General features: G+C 41.9%; 2 protein-coding genes across 6 annotated transcripts in view; one reads left to right on the forward strand and one right to left on the reverse strand.

Moving 5' to 3' along the window:
- Positions 1–10,272, forward strand: part of FRY (FRY microtubule binding protein) — a 250,230-nt gene extending 239,958 nt beyond the window's left edge. For 4 of the 5 annotated variants that reach the window (XM_063332373.1, XM_063332364.1, XM_063332338.1 and 1 more), the window contains 4 exons: positions 2,795–2,812; positions 5,755–5,865; positions 8,022–8,215; positions 8,808–10,272. In XM_063332373.1, coding sequence (XP_063188443.1) covers positions 2,795–2,812; positions 5,755–5,865; positions 8,022–8,215; positions 8,808–9,066 — 582 coding nt within the window. In that variant the 3' untranslated portion in view covers positions 9,067–10,272. The remainder of the gene's footprint in view (positions 1–2,794; positions 2,813–5,754; positions 5,866–8,021; positions 8,216–8,807) is intronic. The other variant, XM_063332356.1, reaches the window with a different exon arrangement.
- Positions 10,273–12,697: 2,425 nt separating this feature from the next.
- Positions 12,698–15,152, reverse strand: ZAR1L (zygote arrest 1 like). The gene is made up of 4 exons (XM_063340614.1): positions 14,431–15,152; positions 13,646–13,738; positions 13,424–13,498; positions 12,698–13,014 (listed from the first exon to the last, which is right to left on the reverse strand). The coding sequence occupies exons 1-4, from the start codon at positions 15,043–15,045 to the stop codon at positions 12,871–12,873; spliced, it is 927 nt and encodes a 308-aa protein (XP_063196684.1). The 5' UTR covers positions 15,046–15,152; the 3' UTR covers positions 12,698–12,870.
- Positions 15,153–15,364: the final 212 nt, after the last annotated feature.

The raw sequence follows: 15,364 nt of genomic DNA on the forward strand, positions 1-15,364 counted from the left end.
AATTACTTTAGGTCACCAATAAGACTGGAGGTGTACCTCCTGGAACCATAGTCATCTGGAGTTGAGTTGAGTTACAGTAAAGCTCAAGGCACAGTGAGTCTCATTGTTAAGTTAGAAATTCCTAATAATCAATTAACTGACTGCCGTTTGGCAGATCAATGGATTGACATTGAGGTAAAATTAGCCCAGATAGGAGATAGGCAGCTTTTCTAAAGGGGGAACACAGCTGTGTTTTAGATTTCTCCAGACCAGAATAGTTTCCACTATCCTTCAAGTCCAGTGGATATTGCAGAATGCACAGCGTATGCTCTATCTCTCTTTTTCTCTCTGATATATACACAAATTTGTATAAATACTCACTTTCCTAGATTGTGGGAAAAGCTTTTGTCTGCCGGCATGTCAAATCAAATAGAATACCTTAATAAAATGCACTTGCAAATAATAACCCATGCACACAGCAGTTATTTCATTACGATGGGTCTCTCTTGTGCCATTAAATGACTGAAGACTGTGTTGCCATCAAAGTGCTAATGTCTTAAGAAATAACTGTGTAACTCTCATCTCTTTTCAGTATGTAAAAATGATTCCTTGAAAAAAAGCAAGAAGGCTGGTGATCTAAAGATTAGTGCTTTGCTATCTTCCTGGTCTGCTAATAGTACAGAACAGTAATTATCTGTCTCAATAAAAAACTAAATCAAAGTGGTGCTGCTAGGGGGTGTGTCCTTCTGAGGTGCAGCATTTACCAGCTGCCTAAGGGACTGCGCAAGTGATCCAAATACTCTAAACATTTGGTATTTTCAGCTGCCAAAAGCACTGATTGTGTAGTGTCTTTCAACTAATCTAAAACACCACTTCCCTTACTCTAGGAATTAAACTAGAACTGGGAAGAGTGAAGGCTAGGATCATTCCACCTGAGCCCTTGCTGCAGGGGACTAAAAGAATCGTCACTTAGTCCAATAATTAGTGTCTTTTCAACTTCCAAGGAATATTTCATTTTATGCTGAAGGAGAGAGGAAGATAAGTTACGATCATGAAATTGTAGAGCAATAGGGAGTTGAGCATCAGTGGTTTAGGGAGATTTTGTATGTGGTCTATTTTCTTTCAGTGAAGAAGAAGGGTTTTTTATGTAATGTGAAACCCCTTCCCCACCCCTTTTTTTGGCTTGCCCTGGTTTTGGAAGCAGTACAGAGAAGACAGTTTTTTTTCTGTAAAAAAAGACCATGGAATTCACTTATTTGCTGCTTTCCCTACACCCCCCTCTTCTTTAAAGTAAATTCCATGGCAAATTAGAAATTATATGCGGATTCCAGTATTTTTGAAAGTTCAAATGAAACTTGGTGGCATGCTAATCTTCAGAGAACATTAAGACAGATTTGAAAAACACAAGCCAGCACACCTGTGAATTTACTAGAGCGCAGTTATCTGTCTACTCTTGTCCTCTTCTTATCTTGAATTTAGCTTTACAAAGCTTAATTTACGTGAACTGCATGGAAGCCAAGATACAAAGGGGTTTTTTTTTCAAGAGTACTAAATAGAAGAAAAAAACTATTCAAACTGATGTTAAAGGCATAAAATTAAACATCGCAAGAGCTTAAAGCTTAGCTTGTCATGGCTTTATAAAACAGTAGTGCAGGATTTGGGACAATACTTTTCATACATTTTTTAACAGTAAGGCCTATGGAAAGAAGCCAGACTGAAATACTTTCTTCGGCTATACCAAGTTAGCATTATTTCACATTTCTGTGTTTTCTGCCTTTGTATTGATGGTAAGGTAAATAATTTTAATAAGAATTCCAAATGATTATTACACTGTGTGTATATGCACTGACATCAGGCTGTAACTGGGCAGATGTCACTGTGTTTGTTAATTACAGCATTTACATGATGACTCTGTTCATCTAAAATGTCTTGAGAACGTAATATACCTGTAATAAGGAAAGCTGCATTAACAGCGCACAGAGTGCAAATGTTAGTTCTTGGCAAAGAAAAGAGGAACGCTTTTTTCTGACGACAAAAATAAGTCCCCTCATCTTTGAAATGCTAATGCAGGTCGATTAGAATTTTTATTACTGTTGCAACAGGACTTACACTGACATTTTAGTAGCTCCAGAATTACGAATCAGTGAATCATTCCCGGTGAGAGGAAGGAATACAAAGCTGTCTGAACTTGTGGCATTGCCATGTAGTTGAAACCAAACTGGCATTTTCCATGGATTTTTTTTTTTTTCTTATGATAGTCATAACTTAAAAGTTATATGCAAAATGTTTCCATTGTAATGTGCCAAGTAATAAACCCAGCAGTCACAAAGCTTATGCTGGAAATTTTGTCAAATCTATTACAACCAAAAGTAGAAGTATTTATAAATAACAAAATTTGGTTCTGTTCATCACTTGAAAACCCTGCCTAATTGTTTGATTACTTTACAATATGAGCTCTTTTTAATAACAAAGAAAGCAAATTTAAATAGAAGTATTATTCCAAGAGTTTTCTAACACAATTTCACTGTAAGTTCCTAAGCTACTGAGTGGGATAAATCAAAACTAATAAACCTGAAGATCTAACGGAGGATATTTAGACTGTATTTTACCATTAGAATGGTAGCTTGATTTTTATTAAGAATGCTGTGCATGTTGTATGTGATATTTCCAACCAGTTGTCAGGTTGAGGCAAGCATTGCTAATTCTGCTGACAAGTGATGCTATTAAAGATGGGCTGTGCTTCCTGTTGCATGCATTACACTGACACTATACTTTCTTTCCTTTCCTTTTCTCCTGTGCCATGCTTGCTGTGTAGCAAATGGAATCTCTTGCAGTAAGTTGAAGTTCTTTCATATTCTTTGTCCATCTGTAGATGGGCTAATACACCCCAGTTTTACTGTTTTACTTCTAAGCATGTTTTCTTTTTTCGTTATAATTTCCCTGTAGAATACGTGGTTCTACATGCAGTGACTAAAATAATTTACTAAGGTGTGTTTTGTGAAATCTAAAAATACAGTACCAAAATTCTGACACCTTCATATGCTGTTTTAAATGGTCATTTACATAATTTTTAAAAAAGCAAGCCTTTGAATGGATATAATATGCTGGAGTGGAAGTTTTGTTTTTTATTATTTTAAAATTCATACGTTTCAATTTGTCCTAATGAAAAACTACAATTTATACTTGAGAGTTATGTTTCAAAATGCTTTTGTTTATATGTTGATGAATAGTTTCACCACTATGGTTTCTAATACTTATTTAGGAAGAGCAAAAAGAGAGTTGCTTGATATGGTAACCAAATACTGAGCGAGTCAAACTTGAGTCTTCAATTTGACCTTAGTTTGTCTTCATTCAGGTTAGCAGCCAGAAAGGTGAAACAGAATCATTGCTCTCCAAGGACTATAAAAAATTGTCTGTTACATGCCAAACTATCACGAGATTATTTTTTCTTAATTATGTTATGCCGTGTCTGGTTTTCAATTAATTTTTAACTCCCTGACTACTTCAAGTATATGTGTGTTTAACTGCTACATAGTGTTGCCAGTTCTCCAAAATTTGAATGGAGTGAATTTGATCCCTACTGGAGAACCTCGGGCTGTGTCCCTGCTGGTGAACTAAGCAGGACCAGGGAGCAGGCGTGTGTGCCAGGGCTGGCGTTAGGGCTGAAGGGGTAGCACCTTCCATGGCTGGGGCACCAGCCAGCCCCTCACATGCCCCAGCATGGTTTGAGAGAAGACGGGAGCCAGAGCCATTTCCAGGATGCTGTATCTAAACAGTCACTCTTTATTTTGGGAGGAGAATGGTTAGCCACACAGGTGTAAGCTTGGCAGTGCTCCATGGCCTCTCTTACAGAGAACGGCCTCTGGGCAGGTTTATTTAACCGGCAGCATCCCTCATGCCCTACCTCTTCATTCTCTTGGCCACCAATAGGTTTTGTCCCTGCCCACAAGTCAGTTCTGTCCTAGCAGGTCGCACATCCATTCCCTCCCATTTTTCCCCACTGCGGATCTGTTGTGCCTTCCTTCAGCTCCTGTGGGTCTTTGCTGACATACCAGATCTGGTGGGATTCCTCCCTTCCACTGGGGGCAGGAACACTCAGACCCTGCTCACCAGTAGCAAACATTAAACATACCGACTAAAATACCAGAAACGGATTATCCATAACAGCCCAGAGCTCGGAGCAGGCAAATGTACAGCGCTGAGCTCTGCTGCTGTGGCAGACCAACGCTGAGGTGTGAGCAGCCCCGTCTGCCTGGCCTTCAGCAGAACGAACCCGACCCGAGCTGGCCTGGCGCCCTCCTCCTGCTCCCACTCTCCTCCATAAACATCCTTCAGAAGGAGACTGGTTTTAGAGTGCCCTTGGCTAATTGTTCATAGATGGGTAGGTGGTGTCCACCCCTCCCTCATGAACAAAGCTGAAATTTGCCAAAGAACCTCTCTTTTGACCTCAGTCTTCTCTGGCTGGTACAGAAATTTTGGGAACTGGAACACTAAGGATACAGTTCTAATTTTGCCTTATTAATAAAAACCTTGGCACTTAAATAGTGAACCGTATGTAAATAAACACTTCAGTCAAATTAACGTGTACAATGTCTAAAAAGTACTTTTTATTAGTATTTTTGCTGGCATTTGCACAGACCGCAATTCAGCAAATAGCTGAAGTACATGCTAGTAGCCAAGCACGTATGAAGTGCTTCAAGGAAGCAAAGATGTTAATAGCTGCTGCTTCTTTTCTGCCACGTTTGGCATGAAACTCTGCTCTAGTTCCTCAGAGCAAATGGAAGGATCACTGAGCCCACCCTTGGTCACTGTGTCTGTAAAAGAAGACAAATCAAATATGATTTGACATCTGTGAGGCTTTCCTGCCAAAGGGTCAGAAGGCCTCCTGACTTTACTTACAGAATTTTCACTTCTTCCGTTATTTGCCAAAGATTAAATATTCCTCCCCTCCCCACCATGATCCAGCTGTGGAACTATGAGATTCCCCCTCCTGACAGGCACACAGATACCAGGACCATAAGCATATTAACTTGACTTCTCTGGCAGACATGCCCATTGCGTGTTATTTCAGTGTCTCTGACACCCTCTGTGTGGTGCTGCGCGTTACACTGGAAGAAACAAGTTAATATTCATAGAACAATATCTACTTAATCTGGGAGAATAAACTGTAGAAGCCAGATGTCCACTTACACGTTAAGCTCTGTTCATCTGTTGTATGGTTTCTCTAAGATGGTAGAAAATCCATGAGCTGAGGTGTAAGTTGCAGAGCTGGCATTTCCTCCTTCCTCCTCCTGGCTGGATTTATTGCTCCTCTTCCTCTCTCCTCAGAGAAGCAGGCAGGAGCTTTGACCCTCTTGAGCAACTACTTCATTGCTTCTGTCTTGGATTTTCATCCTCCCAGAAGAGGTCTTTGACCACTTCTGAAGTTTTAAAGAGTTTTATGTTCTATGCAGCAAAGTAATTTCCCCCATATTCTGCCTCTGCTTTCCAGCTTTAAACTGGAGACAGTGAAGCTAATCCACACAAACTGCTTTGAGACTGTTGCTGACACGTGCTACATGAGAGCTAGCCATCATCATTTTGATTTTCAATGTCGTATATGACTTACCTGAAGAAGAAAGAACACTACTTGTTTTCTGAAATAGTACATGATTATACTTCAGTAAAATGTTTTTTGAGAACTGAACTATCTCAGTATGTTTTATGAGTTATTGAAAATTACCCCAACTTACTGATCTTTATTAATTACTTCTTCTCCTACAAATCTTTCTTTAGCAATTGGAACTGTGTCAGAGATTATATAAACTGCATTTCCAGCTGCTGTTGCTTTTTCAGTCCTACTGTAAACTTATCGGACAAGTGCACGAAGTCAGTTCCATGCCAGAGGTATGTAACAAACTACAAAGCCTTACACTGAAAATACCACTTAACTGTCTTGTTCTTATTTTTCTTTCTCCGGACTTGCACCGAGGATTACACTATTCCACCCTGAATATAAGTCTGCAAAAAAAACCCTTCAATACACCAGCATCTGCATTAAAATATAGTCAAGATGCTTATTTTTTGTAAGTTACTGTACTTTCAGAGACGGGGATCTTTTGCACATTCAGCCTTCAAAATTCATTTCAGTCAGTGGTAACAAACTAGAATGACATACGAAATCTTAATTTCACTCACACACTTTACATATAGGGAGGGCTCACACTGTGTGAACATCTGCCAGTGATTTATTTTTATTTTTATTTTAATTGAGGCCTTAATTTTTAGGGGAAATGAGCCTTCTTCACACATACAGAAAACATCCTTTCTGATCTGATCTGATAAGAAATAAATAAAGAGATAAAATCTTATTTCTGATTTTATCTGAAATTTGTGGAGACACTTAGACCGGGAGCATTTGTTAGCATGACAATAAAAAAAAAAAATTGGTAAATTAATCTTAATATGGATGCAAAATTAAGGTTTTTGCTGGAAGAATGTATTGTAATTTCCAGCCACATAAACTGTCTCCATTGCACGTGCATTATACTAGAAACATCAGCAGCAGTTTTTGACAAACGGCGTCCTCTCGTACCTGAGAGGGTTTTGCATCCGCTCGTACCTGAGCAGGCGGAGGTGTGTAGTGTAGAACTACTTTATATTTTGACTGCAAGTGTACTGCCTGATCTTGTTCTCTCGATAAACAAATCTAAACCAGTTTAATGATTCCAAAGAGTATTAACTCTATTTTAAAAATATAATTAACTAAAAACCTCAGTGTTGTAAGTCTGTGATTTTTATAAGCTTTGTTCTTTAAATATTTTTGACAAAGTACATTATGGCTTTTGACTCAAATAGCCTTTTGTTTTTAGATAAATCTATGTATCTTACTTTAAAAAGCAATTCACAAGAACAATACTCTTAGTCAAGTTTATTTTCAGCAATTGCATAAAATATGTAATATCTTTGAGGTCACCACTTTAACTTGAATTATCATCATTTAAGGAAAGATTTAACTTGCCATTCCATCCATATTTTTCTCCTGGTAAGATGTATATATTTTAAACTATTGAGGGGAAGAAGTTATGGTACTTTGCTCGTAGCTGAAAAAAAAATTAAAGCTATGAAATGTATTTTATGACAGATTCTAGTAGTTTAGAGATTCTTTATAAATGGAAATGGTTTGTTTTATCCCACGGGCTGTAGTAGTACAAAGTGTTTGAATACTTGCTGTACCTTAAGGAACTGTTCTGAAGGCTGGCTCGTAATGTGACTGGGCTGTTCACTTCTAAGAGAAGAGAGGACAGCAGGCATCTAGCCTTAGTCTACATTTTAGAAATATTTTGTGTTCCTCATAAGATAATTAATTTCTGTAACTGTATTTCACAGTTACTATTTTGTTACATGGTTATAAATAATGCAGCCAGTGAAACTGGGGAACAGTAATATGAGGAATAGCTGTTTCACCATGAAATGTGCATCTTTTGCTGGAGCCATAAGCTATTATTTCAAGGAAGTTCCATTGTTAGTTCATGTGACGGTGGTTATTTTTATCATGTATGAGCATGAAAAGGTAAATCTTTAGAAATGAACTGTTCACTTGTGAATTACTTATGAGTCTTGTGCCACGTTAACTTTTCAGCCTGACAAAGGGTTATACAGTTCCTGTCCATCTGTTAATCATATCAGATCCTGCATGTGTTTTGTAAATAAATAACAACATCACTGCTAGGAGAAGTGTATGTTTTCTTAAACTTTTCCACTATGATATGAAAAAAGTAGCAGGGGTGAAAAATAAAAGATTGTTTAGATGAGCTTTTGGATTTTAGCAAGCCAAAAATGCAGCATAGGGTTAACGGAAGCACAAAGCTTAAAAATCTGTGGTTTGTGTTTTCCCTGTATTGTGCAGAGCACGGGGATCAAGAAAAGTCCTTGTGTTAAAATGGGGTCTTTTCCATAACGTGTACATCCAGTGTAGTCGTAAGAACAGACTTAAATACCTATTCCCTTTGGTGCCTATGGAGAATGAAGATACCCATCTCTCCTCTTTCTCCTTGCAACAGCTGTTGAATATGTCAAGGGAACTGAGTGAGCTGAAGAAAAATCTTAAGGATGCTACTGCTGCCATCGCAGCTGAGCCTCTGACAACGGAATCTGAGCCCACATTCAATTCTACGGAAGCAGCTATTCAGTCCATGCTGGAGTGTTTGAAAAACAATGAACTTGTTAAAGCCGTCCGACAAATAAGAGAATGCAGGCAAGTTTTGCTACATGGCTCTTATTAGACTTCCATGTTATTAGAAAAGTATGCATTTATTATTTTCCTAACTTTATACTAAATGTGATGTGCTGAGTCAGCATAATTAATTTACTATGTTTCGACAAGGTACCTGGGGGCATTGATATTGTTAACTTTTGCAGGGGTGTGCCACAAGTAAAGATACCAAATCAGTTATACAAACATGTATGCTTGCCACAATTAAGGTGCTTAATTACATTGCATAGATCGAAAGTACTTGTGTGAGGCTCTTAAGAAGCTTTTTATAGAGCTAATTCCTTACAGGTGCATGTCACTGGCATCAGCTAACATTCAGCCCAGTTTCACTTCCACTTATTTGAATGAGTTTTCTTAAGTTGTTTTTTTAGACAATAGGAATTGCACTTTTATGTGCTTTCAGTGCCTGACACCAGAGTCTGAATAACAAATGAGTAGTGTAGAACAGTGAGCTGCTTTTGGCTTACCAGCGTGTGCGAGTCAGTTCTCCTTTCAGAGCTCTCTTACCACCTCGTTTCCGTCTGTGCTAATAAACCCATAATGATACGCACATTCTTTTCCTGTTTGATTGCAGGATTTTGTGGCCCAATGATATCTTTGGAAGTAGCTCTGACGATGAAGTCCAGACACTACTGAACATTTACTTCCGGCACCAAACCTTGGGTCAGACGGGCACCTATGCACTGGTGGGCTCCAACCAGAGCCTGACGGAAATCTGTACCAAATTAATGGAACTGAATATAGAGATCCGCGACATGATTCGCAGAGCTCAGAGTTACCGGGTCATCAATACTTTTCTTCCAGACTCCAGCATTTCCGGCACAAGTCTCTGACAGGACTCTTGTGTCCTCTTTCAAGCTGGGAGTGCTGCCCTGTTGGAGTGAGGTGGCTCGATGTCTTCTCAGCCTTACAAAGGTTTGGTCAAACTGTACTCACTCTTGTTACGTTTAGGATTTCTTCTAAAAAGATATGGGCTGAACTTCAAATGTGTAGCAATACTGTAAGGACAAAGGTAGCATAGAGCATCTGGGACAACATCCTTTGTTCTCTGTTGCACAAAAATCAATTAGCATTTCACTGAGCAACTGCAACTCACTACTGAAGAAGTGACTTCCATTGCATACCAAAGCCTACTACACTGAACAATACTTCCTTTATAGCAAATTAATTTTAGGTTGGCAAAAGTGCAATGTTTCCTTCACGAAATAATATTTTTTGTTAAAAAAAAAAAAACAACTTGTACATTTTTTCCTTTTTTCTCTTGTTTGGTTGAGTGAAAGATGGGCAGAATGAAGCTGGCCACAGAATCTCGCAAACTTGTTGGTCAAAAGCTGAGAGCCTGTGTATATGAAACAAATTGTAAATGGACTACAGTTTAATGTACACTGTAATTTGAGTATGATTACTGTATCTTAAAACAACGAGCTGCTATGAAGTACATTTCCTAATGTTACTAGGCTACTGTCTCTGAAGGTACTGGATCATATTGCAGAGGTCTGTTCTTAGGCCCCCAAGCATCATGAACGGTCTTGGTAGATTTTCTTCTTTTTTTTTTTTTTTTTAAAGGACCTTGGCTGCTTTTTACTAGAGGGTTGCTTTTATGAATATATTTATACTATTAAAGGATGGTTGATCTAATTTAACTTGCCATTTTGTAGGAGAAAGTCCCATCACAGAGTCAAATCTTTGGAACTGTTATGCATGCATATTTTTATTTAATATAAATTTTGAGTATAAAAAGTAAAAATATTAACGTGAAATGCAAGTTCTCATGTTAAGTTTCTTTAAAGAGATGTCTTATTTTATTTGTAATGTATATATAAAAGTCATACCTGTATGGGTTTTTTTCTTACATTTAACTGCTGTCCAGTGTTAAATGTATGCATGTAAATCTGTTGCACATCTGAGACACTTTTATTCTGACAACTATGTAACTTATTCACTCTGTAAATACACTTACCGTTTTTGTGAAGTAACTTTGGTTGATATTTGGATCAGTACATCCATTTAACTAAAATATAAGTCATATATAATCGCAACAGAGTATGTTCTTGTTGTGAAGACTGTTCTTGGCTGAATCTATACTCATGCGGATGGTGCCCACGATCAACAGCCCCCAAAAGACACCTTTTTCATCATTTATGGTGAAACCGTTCATTACACTGAAAGAAACCAGTGACAAATTTAAGGACTTTTTTTTTTTGTCACTTGTCACACTTTGATGTGGTGGAAGCCCCATCCCTGGAAGCGTTCAAGGCCCGGCTGGATGGGGCTCTGAGCAGCCTGGTCTAGTGGGAGGTGTCCCTGCCCATGGCAGGGGGTTGGAACTAGCTGATCTTTAAGGTCCCTTCCAACCTGAACCATTCTATGATTCTGTGTAGTTATAACTCAACCAGGAAGAGTACATTGACTAAAGCAGTTTCATTACTGAAAAAAAAAATCCAAAGTGGAGGTGAAGGTTTGTTAAAAACGTCAGTAACGGTCCTGTTTGTTCCAGCGTTGGGTTTTGGTGGGGTGGGGGTTTTTTCTCATGCTCAAGGTAAAAGAAGAGCTGTCCAGCCTGCCCTATCAGCCTCGGCTCTGAGAATCCGCAAAAGCCCTCTCCCCTTCACCCCGTTTTGGTTTTCAAAATGCTTGCACAATTTTTCCATGGATCTTGAAAAATACTTGTATTGATGCACAAAAGGGGTGGAATTGACTTCTTTTACAGGTTTTCCGATTTTGCAGTCCGCAGAGCTCTGCAGCACAATTGCAGCTGCAGGACAAAATAGTTGCAAGGAAAATCACACAGATATTTTTCTGAGTAAAATAATCCACACTGTAATTGGGATTACAATTACAATTGTAATTGTAAAATAATCCCACTGTAATGCACACTGTGGTCTGCAAAAATTGTAGTGGCTGGTAAAAGCTGAGATCTGCTCTATCACTTGGCAAAATCATGCATATTTTACGGGTCACAGAATCACAGGAAAATTCAGGTTGGAAGGGACCTAAGGAGGTCATCTAGTCCAATCTCCACTTTGAAGCAGGGTCAGCCATGAGATCAGATCAGGTTACTCAGGCCTTTATCCAGTTGGGTCTTGAAAACATTCAAGGATAAAATCATAGAATGGTTTGGGTTGGAAGGGACATTAAAGATCATCTAGTTCCAACCCCCTGCCATGGGCAGGGACACCTCCCACTAGACCGGGTTGCTCAGAGCTTCATCCAGCCTGGCCTTGAACACTTCAGGGATGGGGCATCCACAACTTCTGCTGCCAGGGCCCACTGCTGGCTCCACAGCCAGCTCACGGCCAACCAAACCCCAAGGGCACTCTCTGGTGAGCTGCCCCACAGCCAGGCAAAGGGTTCTCCCCATCCAGGGGTAGGAGTTTCCTCTTGTCCCTGCTGAGTATCACAAGGCTCCTGTTGGACCATCCCTCCAGTCAGCTGACATCTCTCCAAATGGCAGCACTGCCCTCAGCTGTATTGGCTGGTCCCCCGAGCTTGGTGTCACCTACAGACTTGACAAGCACACTCTGTTGCCTCTTCCAGGTCACTGATAATAGGAGAGGTGCCAGGATAGACCACCTGTTGTACACCACTTGTTACTGACCTGCAGGTAGAGTACAATCCTCTAACAACTACCTTGAGCAATTTGATTCAATTGGTCCTCCACTAAGTATGAAGACCCCCAGAAGTTCCTTCCGCCCTGAAGCATTCTGATTCTTCACAGACACAACAAAACCCACAATGGAACCATCTAGCTTTTTTTTGCATCACTTCTAAACTTCACGTAGAGTGGAAATCAATACGTTCCCCAGGAAGCCTTGCTGAAGTCTTAGGACAATGCAAACTGCAGCAATGCCCCACTGTGCTGCTACACCACCAGTACTTTCATTAGGATTCCTCTGCGTTTTGTCTCCATGAAAGCACATTCAGTTACTCCCTTCAGTTATATTTAAGCCACCCACCCTGGAGATACCTTACATGACTGGAAAGCTGCTGAGGCGCAAGCCTGTATTTGAATCAAGGGCAGAAGGACTCATCCTATGTCTTTTGGGACACACCAACTCTGGAGAATTTGTTACACTCCCACCACAGATACCCCCCAGCTCAAGAGTTTTTTCCCCTCCTCGCTTGGAAAACATGCAAATCACTTCTCCCCTCATATCTTACAGACATAGTCTTTGATTATCAAACTCCTTTGACTTTTTTTTATTCATTTGACAGAGGCAGTAGGAAGAGACACTTGCAGACACATTTACCCCAGACTTTATGCTCCAGAACATTTGCATCTGCCACACTAGTTCAGTTTCAGTGACTGAATGAAAAACTTACTATTGCAGTTTCAATCTTAGCATTCCCTAAAGACAGGTTTAAAACAAAACTTATTTTCTTTAGGAAATCAAATAGGTTGTTTCCTTCCAGATATACTTTCCTCTTTCATCTCAGCAAGATGAAACTAAGGGGTAACAAACTATTGCAAACTTTTATTGTTTTTTTATTTGCAGCCTACATACAACGAAGCTATGTAATTTATAAATACTACAAAAGTCTTCATCCATTATCCAATGCCAGGTCAAAAGCCTAAAGTCAAAACATTGCAGGAGACTGACAAAGTGCAAAGCACAGAACAGAAGAGGACAATCGGCTCAGACAATGTATTTGAAGCTGTAGGTGTTATCACAGGACAGCCTCTTGCCTTTGCAGCGGCCACAGAGTTCTTGGCGATGAGGTCTCTTGAGATCAATGTGTCTTTTCTTCTGAGGGCAGGAACAACGAGTCTTTGAACAGGTCTTAAGAAACAAGACATTTTATTAGTAGTAGATCAAAGGTGCTCACTTCACATTAGACTGACATTTAGTTTTCCTTAATCTTAGCAACACATTTGGGCTGATACACTTAAGAGCTCTTGTGGTAAAAACCCTGTGGAGTTAAGCAGCAAGAGCCTTCTCACCTAGAAGCACAACACACTACCCTATGTGTAGCTCAGCATAACACTGTATGAACAGCCATTCATGTAAGCCATCTGCAGGGGGAGGGAGCCATATCCCATTACACCTTTCCCAAATAACACTTCCTAGTACTTGGATGAAAGCAAGTTTCCTTCCAGATAAAGTCAGTATCAAATTCAGCAGCTGTAAACTATTAGAGTATATGACAAACCCCAGCAGTCTTACCAGGATACAGAAATCTGTAACTTACCTGGCACTGGATTGCTTCCACTCGATAGGGATTGAAGCCCTTTTGGCATTTGCGACAGAGCTGCTTGAAGTACACCTGAAAAAAGCAAGTTCTCAGTTACTACACGGACTTGCTTGGGGTGTTCAGTACAGGTACCTAAACTTGTGCCAAAACACCCAATTTGTCACAGATTTGGTGCCATTCTTACAAATCTCAGGAGCAAGAAATTACTTGGTTAACTACCTTGTTGCTTCCAGAAATGCACCACACATACGCGCTCTCCCATCTGGTCTTGCAGTCTTTACAGTGGAAATAGCCATACTTCTGCTCCAGAAACTGCAGAGAGAGAGGTCACTGAGCGAGCTCCAGCACCACACGCACACCCAGCCCAGCTCCCTCATGCTTTCCACCCCTGCTGGGTAACAGCCTGGGCAACACCGACCGAGGGCTGGGGGGTGTGCAGACCTGAGGGGGAACCCAGGGTGGGAACTGCTGTGCCTTCTGCTGCTCAAGAGCAGATTTCATAAAATGGGAAGGGTTGGAAGGGACCTTAAAGATCATCCAGTTCCAACCCCCCTGCCATGGGCAGGGACACCTCCCACTAGACCAGGCTGCTCAAAGCCCCATCCAGCCTGGCCTTGAACACTTCCAGGGATGGGGCATCCACAGCTTCTGTGGGCAGCCTGTGCCAGTGTCTCACCACCCTCATAATGAAAGTTTTCTTCCTAATATCTAATCTAAATCTACCCTCTTTCAGTTTAAAACCATTACCCCTCATCCTATCACTACATGCCCTTCTAAAAAGTCCCTCTCCAGCTTTCCTGTAGCTCCTCCAGCAGCTGCTATGAGGTCTCTCCAGAGCATTCTCTTCTCCAGGCTGAACAACCCCAACTCTCTCAGCCTGTGTTGACAGCAGAGGTGCTCCAGCCCTCTCATCATCTTCATGATCATCTTCTCCCCAACCCGCTTCACCCTTCTTCGCCCACCACGGGCTCCACCAGGTCCCGGCCTCTCCTCAGGCCCCGCACCTGGAAGGCAGCCCGCCGTCTGGGGGCCGCCGCCGCCCCCTCCCCCGGTGTCTCCACTGTCGCCTCGCTCGGCAGGGCAGTCTCCGCCCGGCTGTCCTGCTGCTCTCCGCCGCCATCCTCCGTCTTCTGCTCCTGGGGGACCGTTTCAGACACCTCCTCTTTCTCCCGGGGTGCCGCGACCTCGGGCAGGGTGAAGAGGCGGCGGCGGGCCGGCACGGGGGAGTAGAGGGCGGGGCGTCCGTGGGCGCGGAGGGCGGCGGGGCTGAGGGGGCGGCCGAGGGGCAGGGTGCGCGGCCCCAGCGAGCACTGCACGGCCGCCTCGGCCCGCAGGTTCACCTGCACCCCCGCCTCCTTAGTGTCGGCCCGGCGCAGCCGCGGCATCAGGCCGGGGTTCATCTGGGAGAGCAGGGCCTGCAGCTGGGCCCGCCGGTAGCTGTCCAGGTAGTCGGAGGGCAGCGGGCTGAGGGGGCCGCTGAGGAAGGGGCTGATGCCGCCGCCCTTGCTCTGCTTCCAGCTGGGCTGCTTCACCCCCGGGTCCCGGCCGCGGCTGAGGCCGCCCCTGAAGCTCTGGTAGGTGCCAAAGGGGGAATAGACAAAGCCCTCCATGACCATCATCAGCTCCTGTAGTCTCCCTGCCCTGCCTTTATCCTACCTGCAGAGCTGCTGCTAATTGGTGCTAATTGATGGGGATAATTGGCCCCAGGCCCTCAAAAAGCAGCAAGGCCCCGTAAAGATGTAATTCAGCCACAGCTGGGACAAGCATGGCTATCATAGCGCAGGAGGCTGGCTTGCTCTCAGCTCCTCTTTTTTACTCCTTAAGAGAAGGAAAAGTGAGGGTGGGATAAAACTGGGTGCCCCTCAGACAACTGAGCAAAGAATGCAGGGGATTATGTCTCTGAAAAGAAGTCTTTATAGAATCATAGAATTGCAGAAT

Source organism: Chroicocephalus ridibundus, chromosome 1, assembly GCF_963924245.1.
Source record: "Chroicocephalus ridibundus chromosome 1, bChrRid1.1, whole genome shotgun sequence".
NCBI classification, from domain to species: Eukaryota; Metazoa; Chordata; class Aves; order Charadriiformes; family Laridae; genus Chroicocephalus; species Chroicocephalus ridibundus.